This window comes from Vipera ursinii (genome assembly GCF_947247035.1).
Source record: "Vipera ursinii genome assembly, chromosome: 14".
NCBI classification, from domain to species: Eukaryota; Metazoa; Chordata; class Lepidosauria; order Squamata; family Viperidae; genus Vipera; species Vipera ursinii.
Genome location: NC_139527.1, coordinates 10,812,204 through 10,829,030, shown reverse-complemented (window position 1 = coordinate 10,829,030; position 16,827 = coordinate 10,812,204). Strand labels below are relative to the sequence as shown.

At 45.2% G+C, this 16,827-nt stretch overlaps 1 protein-coding gene across 1 annotated transcript; it reads right to left on the bottom strand.

Annotated features, from left to right (window-relative positions):
- Positions 1-1,990: 1,990 nt before the first annotated feature.
- On the bottom strand, positions 1,991-9,418 carry DYNLL1 (dynein light chain LC8-type 1). Its single transcript, XM_083373942.1, has 3 exons — positions 9,241-9,418; positions 6,051-6,188; positions 1,991-4,256 (listed from the first exon to the last, which is right to left on the bottom strand). The coding sequence occupies exons 2-3, from the start codon at positions 6,180-6,182 to the stop codon at positions 4,119-4,121; spliced, it is 270 nt and encodes an 89-aa protein (XP_083230068.1). The 5' UTR covers positions 6,183-6,188; positions 9,241-9,418; the 3' UTR covers positions 1,991-4,118.
- Positions 9,419-16,827: the final 7,409 nt, after the last annotated feature.

Genomic DNA, 16,827 nt, shown 5'->3' with positions numbered 1-16,827 from the left:
GAGTGTGGTGGCGCATCAGCTCCCTCTGGTCCTGGATGAAGCGGATTATCTGGACCCTTACCAATCGGGTTTCAGGCCCGGGCACAGCACGGAGACGGCATTGGTCGCTCTGGTGAATGATCTCTGGAGGGCTCGGGATAGGGGGTATTCCTCTGTCCTAGTCCTATTAGACCTCTCGGCGGCTTTTGATACCATCGACCATGGTATCCTGCTGCAGCGTCTCAGGGGATTGGGAGTGGGAGGCACGGTTTTTCAGTGGTTCTCCTCCTATCTCCTGGGACGCTCGCAGTCGGTGTTGGCAGGGGGGCAGAGGTCGACCCCTAGGACTCTCGCTTGTGGAGTTCCTCAGGGGTCGGTCCTCTCGCCTCTCCTGTTCAACATCTATATGAAGCCGCTGGGTGAGATCATTCGTGGTTTTGGAGTTGGGTATCATCAATATGCTGATGATACCCAACTTTTTATTTCGACCCCAAACCACCCCAGTGATGCCCTCGCTGTGATGTCCCGTTGCCTGGAGGCGGTTCGGGTCTGGATGGGGAGGAACAGACTTCAACTCAACCCTGACAAGACTGAGTGGCTGTACATTCCGGCTTCCCGAGACACCTGGGATGTTCCACCTCTTTCTATGGGGGGTGAGCTTTTACCCCCTGTGGATAGGGCTCGCAACTTGGGAGTCCTCCTAGATTCACGACTCACTTTGGAGGATCACATAGTGGCCGTGACTAGGGGGGCTTTTGCCCAGGTTCGCCTGGTGCGCCAGTTGCGGCCCTATCTGGATCGGGAGGCCTTGTGTACGGTCACTCATGCGCTCGTGACCTCTCGCCTAGACTACTGTAACGCTCTCTACATGGGACTTCCCTTGAAGACTACTCGGAGGCTCCAACTGGTACAGAATGCGGCCGCGAGAGTTGTCTTGGGAGTTTCCCGGTACTCCCATGTTACACCTTTGCTCCGTGAGCTGCATTGGTTGCCAGTTGTCTTCCGGGTAAGGTTCAAGGTTTTGGTTATGATCTTTAAGTCCCTACATGGCATGGGTCCGCGATACCTCGAGGACCACCTGCTGCCGGCGTCGACTCCCCTCCGCCCTGTGCGCGCCCACAGAGAGGGCCTCCTCAGGGTGCCTCCTGTCAAGGAATGTCGACTGGTGGCCCCCAGGGGGAGGGCCTTCTCTGTGGGTGCTCCGGCGTTATGGAATCAACTGCCGGTCGAGCTCCGGATGGCATCAGACCTCCGATCCTTCCGTCGCGGGTTGAAGACCCATTTATTTGAACTAGCGGGTCTGGCCTGATGGGGGTACTTGGGTTTTTTATTGGTTTGTTTTAGTATTCTGGTTTTAACTTGGGCATTAATTTAATTATTTTTTAATGTTTGTATTGGTGTTTATATTTATGCCCTGTGAACCGCCCTGAGTCCCTTTGGGAGAAGGGCGGTATAAAAATCTCAATAAATTAAAATTAAATTAAATCCTAGAAAAGTGGTAGCAGGGGAGGGGAATGAGCTGAACCAGTGGCAGCACCGCACAAGCCTGAGCGAGAGACGGCTGGAGCTGCAGGGCTGTCAGGGCTGAGCGGAAGCACCAGGATCAGTGCCAAGTTCCAGCTGGAGCTCGGCGCTGATCCTGGCGCTTCTGCTGAGCCAAGAAGCGCCAATCAGCTGGAATGTGGCAGCATCTCCAGGGTCTTGTGATTTAATTTTAATTTAATTTTATTAGATTTATATACCGCCCTTTCCCGAAGGACTCAGGGCGGTTTACAGGGTATTTAAAATCAGCAATACAAAATACAAAAGTTAAAAAACAATTTAAAAAGATTAAAATAAAGTCCTACATTCAGATGCTTGGCAACTGATTCATATTTATGACGGTCACAGTGTCCCAGGGTCATGTGAAGTGACCAAAACCTGCTGCAACCACCCAGCGGGAGGGGGGGGGAAATAAAAACCAAACAACCCCCACCCCACCCCGCTGCCAATCCTCAACAGAAATGCTCACAACAATGAAAACCTTGGACAGGAGGAAGAGCGCCACCAGGCGGGCAGGCAGGCGTCTTGCTCGGCTGTGGCTTGGGGGGCACTTTTTTCAGTGCCGTTGTAACTGAACAGTCACTAAGCCAACTGCTGTAAGTCAAGGACTACCTGTACTTCATCACTTTTTTCCTCTTTTTTTGGTCATCAAGTTTTTGACACCTTGCTAGGTGACTGGTGGTACTTGGATGTTGCCATATCCTAAAAGTGGTACAATAGGTGAAAAGGTTGAAAAGCCCTGGTTTAGAGAATGTTTTAGCAAGTGATTTATCCTGATGTAATGCTGTTGAGCTTTCACTCAAGCTGAAAAACTAGCTTCGCTCAGTGGGATATGCATTGTTAAAACCAATTGCATGGTACCAAACCAAGATTAACTTTAACACGCAGTCTCCTTCAAGTTGAGGTAATAGATTCCATGAGCACATCCACGCAGCTTCCTTGCAACAATGCAGATTTGCCATTGCTGCTTTCTGGGATATTTTTTGCAATCCTCCAGTCTACCACCCTGGAATTCTGTCGTCCAGGCACAGACCAAGTGTGATCTTACTTAGCTTCTGGGTAGCAAGCTGAGAGCTGTCACTTTCTGAGGTCAAGCACATACATCTGGTTATAAATCATGGTTTACAAAAGCTAATTACAAGGTTTGTATGAAGCCTGGAACATACACACAGTTTAATAATATGACGGTGTCATGTTGGGTACTATCATGCACCAAGTTCCTCTAATATAAACTGTTACATTGGTTTAAGAGTGTTAAAACAGTTTACTGCAGGGTAACTTGCTTCCAAGCACAATATACCTACGGAGGAAGGAATAAACCAGCAAATTTCTAGGATAAAAAAGCTGTTTTAGTTTTAAAAAACTTTTTAAAACTACTGGTAACAAACATTTTTACATTTAAAAGGCATAAAATATTTCCATGGTTAATTCACTATCGGTGTTATCCCCTTTGATACTTAAGGATGTCCCATGTACTATTTGAACTTTATCTAACAAATGCATATTATTTCCATTAGTGCTTCCTTCATACACATTGCTTTTGGACCATAAACTTTCAGTGACGAAGGAAAAACTTGGTACTCAATTAAACCTGCTATTTGTCCCAACTTTTATGAAGCAGAGCTGATGCTGCAACATGTCAACTAATCCATTATGGAGGTGTATAAGCAGGACAATTAGATCCCTCTCTTATCAAGTGAGAAGCATGTTTTTCCAAGTGTGGAATGCTCTAGTCTAGTCCTTAAAATGTACTGAAACATTCAGCACTCATTTCCTGAGATAATCTGCTAGACTTTCTTTCAACCTCAGGTCTTTATTAAGTACTGTGTTAATATACACAATTACTGTACTGAGCTATCTAGCACGTAAGGTTAATAATCCTTAAAGCTGAAGCTGTATAGAGGCAACAAGCTCTGTACAATTTTGCTTATCTGACATATAGAGATATTTAACAAAAAATGCTCTAATTAAGCATTCATAAACTGCATATGGAGGATTTCAAATATTTTTTTAAATAATCCCATTACAGGACATTCTCTTGCACAGATGTGCTTCTAAAGTAAGTCTTGAGTTAGAAGAATTCTATTTTGTGCTCTCTCAACAGCTGTGTTTAAGAAGCATTTGAAGCCGATAAAATTAAATGCAAGAAACCTGGATATGTTAGCTGATACAAGAAAGCATTTTCAAATTTTAACTCAAATATAATTTGACTGAGCCTACCAAACTTTGGAGCTGAGCTTGGAAAACACTAGTTGCTTAAGCTAAACAATTTTCAGCTTCAGTGTAATGTAGAACTCCACTAGTTCTATGGAAGAGCTACCCCAAATATAGAAATATTAAAGGATAAATACCTAACAGTTTTATTAGAAAACTTGGATGGATTGTTTTAGAAAGAAAATACATACAAGCTTACGTTTTGGCTATTTTTTATGGCCACAACAAAAACACAAATTGGTACATAGGAGTACCTGTCATTAAAACAAAAGGCTTGAAGATCAAAGTATGTTCCCTGGGGAAGGCTGAAGACTTCAGTCTATTTGGAATTAGCGTGCAGTCCTGTATCCGAATGCATATTTGGGTGAGAAAGTCCCATAATTCTAACCAGATTTGAAAAGGAGAATAGCAACTTGGCCCAGGTAAAAGTAGATGAAGTGTTTGGTCTCGTGAGTCACATAGCTGCCAAAATTTCTTCCCACAATGCAGTGCCAAGTAGGATTGTATTTCTTGTCAAACTCCTGGAAGAGAATCCCTTAAAATCTTAGCATCATAGATGTTAATATTTTCATTCACTCCATTATACTGGAAAGCATGTCTTAATTCAAAGTTACTGACCTAACTCTTGAGCAAGTTTTAGTTCCAGCATATCCTTTACCAATTCCTTTTTTTTTTGGTGTGTAGACAAAAGGTGACAACCCCAAGCCCTTAAACATTTGAAGTGATAATAAAATGCAAGAACTCATATGACCATGTTAGCCAATTCTGCAGTTTCTAGGGAAACTTTATAAAGGTCTATGCATTATTTTTCCCAGTAATTAAATCAGTATGTGCTACTGATAACACTTTCAGCTTTATGTAAAATATTAGAGATGCAAACTCTTATGGTTCTGGGACATCCTGGTATCTTCCATGCCTTTGGGCCACCCTGATCCAGGAGCAATTTTATGAACTGGAAGTGGCCCATTTGGTTCTGAGGATATGTGTCTGGAAAACCAGGGATCAGTTCTGGAGCAGCATAGTTCAGAAGAGCAGCTGAATATAGTTGAGTTGAAAAGGTTGTAATCCCACAGTGGCAGGATTTGTATATACCAAAAAAGCATAGAGCAGTAACAGTAGGGCTAGGACTCGACAAAGGGAGGCTCAGCTAATCTCAATGTATACATAGTTGTACTTTGACAATAAAGATTCATTCATTATCACTGAAAGCCATGACTGATGCACTGAACCAGAGAATCTTGCTTACAAAGGACTAAAGGTAAAGGTTCCCTCGCACATGCGTGCTAGTCGTTTCCGACTCTAGGCGCCAGTGCTCATCTCCGTTTCAAAGCTGAAGACCCAGCGCTTGTCCGAGGACGTCTCCGTGGTCATGTGGCCGGCATGACTAGACGCCAAAGGCGCACGGAACGCTGTTACCTTCCCACCGTAGTGGTCCCTATTTTTCTACTTGCATTTTTACGTGCTTTCGAACTGCTAGGTTGGCAGAAGCTGGGACGAGTAACAGGCGCTCACTCTGTTACGCAGCACTCGGGATTCGACCCGCCAAACTGCCGACCTGATTGACAAGCTCAGCGTCCTAACCCATTGAGCCACCGCGTCCCTTGTTACAAAGGACTAGCATCATTAAATTGATTTTTATGAGTACCCGCATACCTTTTCACTCAATTGATCTTTTACAAAAACCTACTATCTCATATTAATCTATGCATCCTGGGATATTACATTGGATAATAAAAAAATATTTACATTGCTAGTTGTTAAGGCATTAAGTTTAAAGATTTCATCACTTAGTATTTTTCTATGCTTTTACTCTTACTAGTCAGCTAAATGCAGAAGATTGTAGCTGTGTAGTTATACAAAACCCACCAATTTGGGAACCAAATTTTCTGAAGAACTTGTTCAGAAACTTCCATTCTCCCTCTAGGTTTATGCCAAACATCCTCAGGACCTTGTCATTCAACAGACAGTTTCCAAGTATCTGGAAGTAAATACCCCAAACTTGAAATATACTGAGAGTTGTCCGGCCTTGAAACAGGCTTGTATGGTCCAGGATAAGAATGCAGCAAATAATTTCTGTGCAGAGAATTTTACTTCCTGAAGTCACCAAACCCACCCTGCAAATTCTGTTACACATCTGGCATGGTGCAACATGGTGCAACAAATTTCTTTCTGTTCACTCAAGTAATATCTTTTTTGCCAGCTAGGACTTGGTATTACTTCAATATTTATAATCTCAGTTTAGATTATATTCTTGACAATTCCTTTTCTAAATTAAAATTCTAAGCTAGTAGTATGAGATGATGGTTCAGAACTACCTTCTTTATGTGAGCAGCAATATCTTTCTCAATGTTATATTTTTCCAAGGCCTGTGTAGCACACTCCACAGAGTCCTGCTGCATCTCTTCAGACATATCTGCATTTTTGATCACTGCCTTTCGATCACTCATGATTACCTACAAAGAATGAGAAATGATTATTTAATTCATCTGTTCTGCAAACAATATTGTTCAAAAGCTTAATTCTTAGAAGCAGTGATAGGGTCTTTTTTAAAATACAAAGGTTTAGCCCAGAGAGAAAAACAAACCTACTCATATTTAGCAGTCATTGTTTAATGATACACTAAGTCATGGGTGTCAAACTCGCCATGCCATGTGACATGTTGCAACACATCACAACTTTTTCTGCACTGCAGGAACTGGGGTGGGCGCAGCCTCCGCATGACGCAACCAGCCCTTGGGCCAGTTTGACACCCCTGCACTAAGTGATGTGGTCATAAAATATGATATCACATGACTGCCAATTTGACAAGTTACGGCAGTTCCCAGGTGTTGTCAATAGGGGAATCCAGCATAGTTGCAGTGTCCCATGGTCATGATTTATCACTTGCGATCTCCTGCTGACCTCATTCTATTTGCTTGCGAGAAGCCAGCAGTGAAGGTTGCAAATGGCTATTATGTGAGTACAGAACACTGCAACAATAATTGCTAGCTTATTCCCAAGCACCCAAATAGCGATTATGTGACCACAAGGGCACTGCAATGGCCACAATTACTAGGAACAGTCATAAAATTCCCTTGTTCAGTTCTGTCAAAACTTTGAACGGTTGCTGTAAGAGGGTTGTTCAACAAGGACTATCTGTAATTATTTTTGGCAAGCTTAAAATATGCAACAACCTGACAAGTACTCAGAATCCTTCTCCTGGAAAGGATCAATATACAAAACATTCACATCAAAAGCATGGTTGGATTTCATTTCCGTATGATGGGAGACCACCAGGATATATCATCTGTAGACTAGCCTGGGAAGTTTGAAACATGCAAACTTTCTGTAAGAAAGCAGACTGTGTATGTCACAGGTGTCAAACTCGACACGTCACATGATGTGTAGTGACATATCGCAACTCTTTTTTGCATTGCCGGCAATGGGGTGGATGAAACCGGCCTGCAGGCCGCGAGTTTCACACCCGTGGTCTATGTGCTCAGAGATGTTGAGACTTCTTTACCTCTCCTTGCTACCATAGCTACAACCTATACACTACTAAAATAAGCACAGCTATCTTTTTGTTTCATGCATTGCCTTGTAATAAGCAGAATCTGACTGCTCATGGGGGTCTTTTTTTTACTCCACCCACTTGCAGGTGAGCAGTTACCTTTTGCACAAAAAGGCTGGTTGATCAGGCTCGCCAGAGATACAATTCTCCATTATTTCAATAACCCCTGCAGTGCTATATCCCAAATGTTAACTCTTTCATACCAAATCCATCTAGCAACGTCTGTCTCCTAACCTAATGGACCTACCTCACTGTTCAACCGCTATTATCCCCCACAAAAAGTATCTTAATTTTTGACGCCACAGACCACCACCCACCAATACTCCCTTCAAACCCAAATATTCTTTCCTTCTACGGATAATGAGCACCCACCATTTCAATATTCCTTGAAAGAAGTGGGGAGAAACCTTGTTATTTTAGTATTAGCAGTAGGCTGCCTCAGTAGGATTCCCTCCTCAGTCACCTAACTGGCTCTCAACCCTGGTGTTGATTTGGTCAGTGATTTGTTACCAGTTATTATACTGTAAACCAGAATGTTATTACTGAAAAGCTCTAGATTCTTTAGGCACTATATAAAGATTATTTCTACCTAGACCAGGGGCGTCAAACTCAATTTCATTGAGGGCTGCATCAGCATTGCGGTTGCCCTCAGGGGGCCGGGTGGGCATGGCCTAGTGGGTGGGCGTGGCTAGAGTGCGTATGGCCTACTGGGTGGGCGTGGCCAGCTCTACATCGTTGGCATCAAGGGTGCCTATGGGGGTCTGGGTAGGAGTGGGACAGATCTGGGGGTCTCTGGCGGAAGGAGGGTCTCTGGGCCAGGGCCAAGGCAGCGGGGGCCGTTCCCTCACTGTTTCCAGGATGGCTTCGCGGGCCGCATGAAACCACTTTGCGGGCTGGATCTGGCCCCCGGGCCTTGTGTTTGACATGTCTGACCTAGACCCTACGAACCCAGTTTATACAAAACAATAAAGCTATATTTTATTAAGAAAAACGACAGCCTCAGATTAGACACAAAGAACACTTCAAAACTGCCCATCAAAACCTAGCCATTAGGTAGAACAGCTGAGGAGCTATCAGGCCACCCATCCCCTTTCCCAAATCCCTTCAGATTCGTTTCCCCCTCTGCACCATTTCTCCTCCTTCCCCTCCGTTCCCCTGCAAGGATCTTCTAGCGCAGGCACGACCATTCTTTGCCCCCGTTTTTTTGTTTATTTATTTTTTTTAAATTTTAATTCCATTTATAACCCGCCCTTCTCCGAAGACTCAGGGCGGCTTACAAGCTTAGCAGTAGCCTTCATTCTATGTATAGGCCTCCTTATTAGGGCTTTCACACACACCCCAAGTGGCATTATTACAAAGTCAGCTTATTGCCCCCAACAATCTGGGTCCTCATTTTACCTACCTGGGAAGGATGGAAGGCTGAGTCAACCTTGAGCCTGGTGGGACTCGAACCTGCACTAATTGCAGGCAGCTGGTGTTACTTAAGGAGGCCTTAGCCCACTGCTCCACCAAGGCTCTTAAATCACTGCCCCCCCATACGCTTCCCCCCACAAAAAAACCCCTCGCGCTTCCTCCACGAGGCCAACACGCAGGACAGCCGCAGATGCCTTGCAACCCAATACGTTTCTCTGGGGGTGCCGGGCAAAATAACGCGGCGCTCCACCGGGACGACTCGGCGCACAGATTTTTTTTTTTTGGCGGGGGAGCCCCAAACCGTCCGCCAGGCAGGCAGGCAGGGAGGGAGGCCGAGTTGGAGGCGCTTCTGCCGGGTTCCGGCGGAGGCCATCCCCCCTCCAGCTCCTCGCAGCGGGCACCGGCCGGCCTCATCCGCTCGCTCCCAACCGGCGAAAAGGTTCCCCGCGTGTCGAGAGGGCCCCGCGGTTCCCGGGCCTGAGCGGAGCGACCGCCGTCCCCAGACTCCGCCGGAGGCCCTCACCGCGCCCTGCTCCCCTCACCGTGCGCTGGTGCGGCCGCCGGGCTGCTGCTGAGGAGAGCGGGAAGGGACGTCGGTGGAGCCGCTGAGCAAGCTGGCAGCTGGGCGCTCCTCCGGCTCCCGCGTCGCCCTGAGGAAAAGCCCGCGCGCGCGCTCGGCAGCCCTGCCCGCCTCGAATGCCGCCCGGCCGCCGGCCTCGCGCCTCCCCCCCTCCGGCCCGCGGCCACGCCCGACGCGCCGCGCACCGTCCCGCAGGCAACGGTCATTGGCGGCAACAATACGCCTCGCGGCCCATTGGCTGGAGCGCCCCCGCCTCCCTCCGGGTTTTATTGTGGCATTTTATTTCGGGCCGGCATGCACCGCGCCGGCGTCCGTTGCCGTGGCGACGGGGCCAGGCGGTTCCAGTGCCTGTCCGGGCACGTGGCGGCCGAGCCGCCGCCGAGCGAACCGGTCGAACGAAACGGAATGGAATCCTAACGAAAGCAATACTTCAAAAAGAAATTCGATACCAGAGGTAGAGATTCTCGGAGCGTAGGCAGAGATTCCCCTCCTCGGAGAAAGGTCTCCCAATGAGTTTCGCCAGGTCCTTCTCTAGGTCAGTGCTTCTCCACCTCAGCAAGTTTAGATTTTAGATTTTATTAGATTTATATACCGCCCTTTCCCGAAGGACTCAGGGCGGTTTACAGGGCATTTTAAAATCACATCAATATAAAATACAAAGTTAAAAGAATTAAAAGTTTAAATTATCCCTGAAAATAAAACCCCAGTTAAAATTCTCAGTTGAAGATCTGTGGGTGTCAGTCGAATTTTAAGCTTTATCATATTTAAAATTAAAGTGATATTGGCATTTGAGCATGGCATTCATGCTTTCCCTTCAACTTCAGGAAACTAGCCAGAAGCATTTTTCTTTAAATGCAAAATGGTCTGGTCTGATGGGTTCTTTTGTAATTATTATTTTAAGGTAACTATCTTCTGCATTTGGGCTAAATTAGGGTTTAATTTGTTTTCAATATCTGTATTTGTACATTCTATTATTTATGTCACTGTTCACCGCCCTGAGTCCTTAGGGAGAAGGGCGGTATACAAATCAAATAAATAAATAAATAAATAAATAAATAAATAAACTATCCACCCATAAACTAAACCAGCCAGCCGCCTGCTGCAGCTGCCAAAAAAGCCAATGCAGTCCTAGACTGAAATAACAGAGGGAGAGTATCAGGACCACGTAAAGCCAGGCTGGCTGAGGAATTCTGGGACGGTCATGCAGTCATAAGTCATTTTTTTTCCACCGCCGTTGTAACTTGGAACGGTCACGAAGTGAACTCTTGTAAATCGAGGACTATTTGTGTTGCATCCAGTTCAGGTCACCACAGTGAGAAAACGTGTTCAGACTAGAAACTAACTAGCATGCAAAGAAGAGCAACAAAGATGATTAGTGGTCTAATGTAGATTTAATTTTAGTTTTAGAGGCTAAAACACACAAACGGTTGCAGGAACCGGGTAGACGGTATATAGTCTAACAAGGAGAAGGAATGGGGGGTGACATTAGTCTTCCAATATTTGAGGGGTACCCACAAAAAGGGGGTCAATCTATTATCCAAAATACCTGAGGGCAGGATAAGAAGTAACGGAGGGAAGCTAATCAAGGAGAAAAGCAACCTAAAACTAAGGAGAAATTTCCTGACAGTGTGAACAATTAAGGAGCGGAAGGTTCCCCCCCTCCCCGAAGTTATGGCTGGTCCATCTCTAGAGATTTTTAAGGAGAGATTGGACAGCCATTTTCTGGAATGGTATAGGGCAGGGGTAGGCAACCTCGGCTCTTTTATGACTCACGGACTTCAACTCCCAGAATTCCTGAGTCAGCATAGCTGACTCAGGAATTCTGGGAGTTGAAGTCCGTGAGTCATAAAAGAGCCGAGGTTGCCTACCCCTGGTATAGGGTCTCCTGCTCTGGGCATGAGGTTGGACTAGAAGACCACCAAGGTCCCTTCTAACACTCTTCTTTTGTATTCTGAAACAACAGGGAACTATTCTGGATGTCTTTGAGTATACCTGCAAGCACTCAGAAAGATAGAAACCTGACTAGGAAAGAGGGTGATGTAATTCATGAATTTGCCCCTTGAGAAATGTAATCTGAGATTAATATTTTCTATTGTCTAATTATTGTATCCAATTAATCTTGTTTGACTTGTTGCTTTCTGATGCATCACATAAAGCGAATGTAAGGAGCATTTGTTTTTCTACTTTATTTAAAGACTTAACCTTCCTTAATAAATGCTTTTCTTTGCCTGAAGTAGATTCGTGCTGGCAGGAGGGGTGAAAAAGCCTCTTTGCAAAGTTAGTCTCTTTCCCAAATTCAGGAATTAAGTGTTTATCAATTCAATGCGAAACTTGAGTTTTAAAGGCAACATGACAACATGGGCGTTTGTTCTCAAGAGTGATGTCTGCATTTTAATAGTTTTATCTGTACAATATCTGCAGTGTGGGTAGTCCTCAACTTACGATCATGTGTTCAGTGACTGTTCTCAATTATGATGGCGCCGTATCTGTGAAGATGTGTGTGATGAAATACAGGCGGTCGACTTATAACCACAATTGAGCCCAAAATTTCCGTTGTTAAGCGAGTTTTGCACCATTTTATGGCCTTTCTTGCCACAGTTGTTAAGGGAATCCCTGCAGTTGATAAATTAGCAACATGGTTGTTACGTGAATCAGGCTTCCCCATGGACTTTGCTTGTCAGAAGTTCACAAAAGGGAATCATGTGACCCTGGGACACTGCGACGGTCATAAACATGAACCAGTTGCTAAGCGTCTTGTCTGAATTTTGATCCTGTGACCATGGGGATGCTATGAGGGTGGTAAGTGTGAAAAATGGTCATAAGTCATTTTTCCAGTGCTGCTGTAACTTTGAATGCTCACTAAATGTATGGTTGTAAGTTGAGGACTACCTGTACAGTGAAGCGGTGGTTTCCCAGGAGAGAGGTTAGAAAAGAGGTAACACAGCTCGGAGATGGATAGGAGTTGGAGGAAGAGCGTCAGGATAACCCAGGGGTAGGCAACCTTGGCTCTTTAATGACTCGTGGACTTCAACTCCCAGAATTCCTGAGCCAGCATGGCTGGCTCTTGAATTCTGGGAGTTGAACTCCACGAGTCATAAAAGAGCCAAGGTTGTCTACCCCTGGGATAGCCACTCGTAGGAATCTCCCAGGGTACATCCATTTGAGTGAGAATAATAAAGGTTTATACTCTCGTAAGCTTCTGTTTACTAGATGTAAGCAAATAAATAACTGAAGTTTGGGTGAATTGTACTATGTTGTTCCTGGGCTGGGCTTGACAGGCGCTGAACAAAGAGAATTATGACTCCTGCCTGAAGCTATTGTGGTTGCAGAACTCCTGTGATCACATGATCAAAATTCTGGTACTTGGCAGTGCACCCGCCTACCCCCTTTTCCCTCCCCATCTCTATTATCCACTCGGTCCACCAGGATATGCAGAGCATCTACAGCTGTGGAATCCTTGGCGTGCTTCTTGCCCCACCACATTAGGAAGTCCAGGGCCCGCTCCTCACCCCAACACGCCCAGGCCTTCACCATACCTCACCTTGCCCGGGTCCACTTGCCTTTTTGTGTAGTTGCTGACAGGTGTGTGCAACCAGTCCAAGGTACAGCCTGACAGCCTGACATTTCTTAAGAGGCCCTTCCTAGCCTTCAGAAACATTGCAAGAGTGCCAGTTCCCCTCCTCTCCAGGTGCCAGCAATTCTACCCTTCCAAAACTTTGCGTTCTCTGGCGCTGTAGCCAGAAAGCAAATGAATGTGATGTTTCTGAAGGGTAGAAAGGTGAACCCAGAAGGTCCTGAGGTGGGCTGCAGAAAGGAAGCTCGGATTCCAAAGATCCAAGCTTCCTTTCTCCAGCCCAGCGTAGCAGTTCTCTTGTGCACGTGGAGGGAAAGGGAATTTTTGCAAAAGGTTGGCGAAACGAAGCTCACATCTTAAAGATCCAAGCTTTTTTCTCCAGGCCAGTGCGGGAGTTCCCTTCCATGCAAGCCTGCACTCCTTTGGCAGGCAGCTCTTTAGCTCCATCTGCTTAACAACCCGCACAACTGCTTAACAACCACAACTGGGAGAGCTGGGACTGCAGTCACCAAGTAGTCACAGGGGCATCTCATTTAATGACTGCAATAACCCATGACCAAAATTCCAGACTCATTTATGGTTGTAAGTTGGGGATTAACAGTGGCAGTTTTTGAGCCACTGCAAGGAAATTAAGCAACGCAAAGAAACTTTTAAGAATTCTCTCTCTGAACTTGGATGATAGCACGGTTCCCCTTCAACATTGGCACACGAGCTGGGAGTCTTCCTATAGTCACAGCTGTGGCTTCAATAGCAAATGTCAGTTGTGGTCTGGCACAACCCCATCTGGCAGCAAGTTGTGGCCTTTCCTAGATCGGAGGCCCTTCAGAATGTCACTCATGGCCTAGTCACTGAACTACTGCAACACATTCTACGTGGGCTATTTACGAACGCCTTAGCTTGAATTCCAGAATGCTGTGGTGCGAACAGTAATGGGCATGGCTCAGTATGTCCATGTCCTGTGCTTTCCAAGCTGTACTGGTTGCTGGTTTGCTTCCAGATGTGGTTCAGAGTGCTAGTTGTGGAATCCTTGGTGCTCTCTGAGCTTGATTTGGTTGCAGATGTTTGATTACCTAATTAGGTGCCATCATCGGTCTATGCGTGTGTGCATTTGCTCTCTGTTTATACACAGTAAATTGGAACTTGGGTTGCTTCAGCAACCATTTCTCCATGTTTTTTTCTGCTCATTCTATCCAATCCAGCAGGTGGGCATGCTTCAGGTCCCATTGGTCTAAGAATGCTGATTGCTAAGGTCTTTTCATGACTTTTCTATCATAGAACCTGCCCTATGGAACATTGTCCCGCCAGAGATTAGAATGACCCTGACCTTTTTTGGCCTTTCATGAAGCCAAAAGACCTGGTTCTGGGCCCAGGTCTGGCCTCCTGACTTGTGTGAAGGGACCTGTCTCCTAGCTGGATTAACGCTGCTGGCTGTGATATTTTCCTCAGCTGCTGTGCAGTTTTGTATTTATGACTGCAGTTGTTTTTATTATTGATCAATTACAGAATAACAGAGTTGGAAGAGACCTTGGAGGTCATCTAGTCCAACCCCCTGCTCAAGCAGGTAACCCTATACCATTTCAAACAAATGGCTATCTAATCTCTTCTTAAAAACCTCCAGTGATGGATGTCTATGGAGATTCTTAGTCATCCAGGTCATGGTTGTCCCAAAGATGCTTTTTTCAGAAGGCAACTGGATTTTCTTGTTTTTCTTTGAAGACCTTTCTCTTCTCATTCAAGAAGCTTATCTGTGTTGTCAGGGTCACCTCCACAAATGGGTGTGGAGCCTTCTTGGAATTGTTGAAAGGACTGTGTTGTAGACTGGAGATCAATGATGTCGTTGTCCTGTCCTATTCCATTCTATTCTACCTGAGAGAGGGCTGTTCAATTTTTACATAGATGGCCTCTTTGATGACACAAATAAGCCTCCAGGGGCTTCAACAACTTGCTAAACGAATGCAAATGACCAGCTATATGCAAGGAGTATAAACCCTTCCATTCCCCACCATCCAGTTAGAGCTGAAGAAGCTTCTTGGATAAGAAGAGAAACGTCTTCAAAGAAAAACAAGGAAGTCCAGTGATGGAGCACCCACAATTTCTGGAAGCAAGTCCTTCCACTGTTTTAATTGTTCTCACTGAGAGGAAATCTCTCTTTAATTCTAGGTTGGATCTCTCAGCACCTGTTACTTTTTGTCTTGCCCTCAAGTGCTTTGGAGAAGAGATTAACCCCCTTCTCTCTGACAGCCCCTCTTAAACTATACTGTACATACCTAATTCCCTCAATCATTCATCATATACCGTATTTTCCAGCGTATAAGACGACTTTTTAACCCATGAAAATCTTCTCAAAAGTCGGGGGTCGTCTTATACGCCCAGTCGTCTTATACGCCGGAAAATACGGTAGTTTAGTCCCTCCCTCCCCCCCCAATGATCTTTGCTGCTGTTCTCTGCACTTTTTTTCTAGTCTCAGCACCTTTTTTTGTATTGTGGCGACCAAAACTGGATGCAATATTTCAAGTGTGGTATTACCAGTGCGATATAAAGCGGTACTAACAGTTCATGTGATCCTAATACTATCCTTCTGTTGACGTAGTGCCAGGGGCATCAAACCCATGGGCCGGATGTGTCATGCCAAAACCGCGCCCACTCCATTGCCGGCAATGAGGAAAAAGTTGCGCTATGTCGTGACACATCACATGACGTTGCAAGTTTGACACACCGATGTAGCCTAAGACTGCATTGGCTTTTTTGGCAGTTGCAGTACACTTCTGGCTCATACTTAAGAGATTGTCCATTAGGACTCCTAGATGTCTAAATTTAGGTTTATTTAAATCTAGGTCTAGATTTTATTTAATATGTTTGCCAACCAGAGTTACTCGCTGAGATGGGCAACTACCAGTATGTTTCCAAAATAATATTTACAAAGCTATGAACAATAAACTGTGGTTAATTATCTTTATGGCTATACCAAATCCAAACAAACTACATAATGAGTTGAGTGATCCCATCAGTCATAATGTGATTTCTAGATTTTATTTTACAATGGAGTATGAAAATAGCAGTTCTGATTGGTTAGCTAGAATTTGTAGCTAACAAATGGTATAAAATATATGGCTCCAGGCCAAAAACTTATTCTTGGTGTGTGTGTGTATGTGATTATGAGTCAGAATGGTTTAATTTTAAAAAGTACGAGGTATGCTTTAAACATTTGACTGGTTTCATTCATTTTTGGAGCACAGCTGTCACAACATTATACAGTCAAGCCGTCAAGCTGCTAATGAAAACTGTACATCTTTAATTTACGGCCATACAAACACAGCTACTAATTAGCACACCTCTGGTTGTTAAACATTAATCACCTACGCTTCATTTACAGACTGCATAGGGTGAAATAAGTACAGCCAATACGTGATTCAAGAACTGCCAAATAGGCTACTTTTGCTACTCTGCGTTGTGTGACGTACATTTTAGTTTGGTGTGTTGTGTGAACCAGCCAACCCCCTTAAACAGGGGTAGGCAACCTCGGCTCTTTTATGACTCATGGACTTCAACTCCCAGAATTCCTGAGTCAGCTATGCTGACTCGGGAATTCTGGGAGTTGAAGTCCATGAGTCATAAAAGAGCCGAGGTTGCCTACCCCTGCCCTTAAACCACATACTTGGCGACAGCAAGTTAGCGGTTATCTTTGTGCTGCAATTATTGCCATTAAACTTACAGACTGTAATACTCATTCTGTTCATGGACAAAACGCAGAGAGGACCAAGCCCACGAACAAATCAATCTGAACGACTTTCTCATGTCGCTCCCCAAAAGGAAGCTGCCTTCCCAGGGATCCCAGGCTGCGTCCCCAAGAGAAGCAAGAGCCGGTTAGAGGCAGAGCCTAAACGCAGGGCTGGCGGAGCGGGTCCAAGGGCTTCCCGTCTCCAACCTTGGCAACTCTTAAGACTCGTGGACTTCAATTCCCAGAATTCCTCAGCC

What these genes read in the sequence shown, in the direction of transcription:
- DYNLL1 (XM_083373942.1), bottom strand. Translation starts at nt 6,182, where the DNA reads ATGAGTGATCGAAAGGCAGTGATCAAAAATGCAGATATGTCTGAAGAG. An exon ending in TTGCTGCTCACATAAAGAAG is followed by an intron (nt 4,257 to 6,050) that starts GTAGTTCTGAAC and finishes ATTCTCTTCCAG; the next exon opens with GAGTTTGACAAGAAATACAA.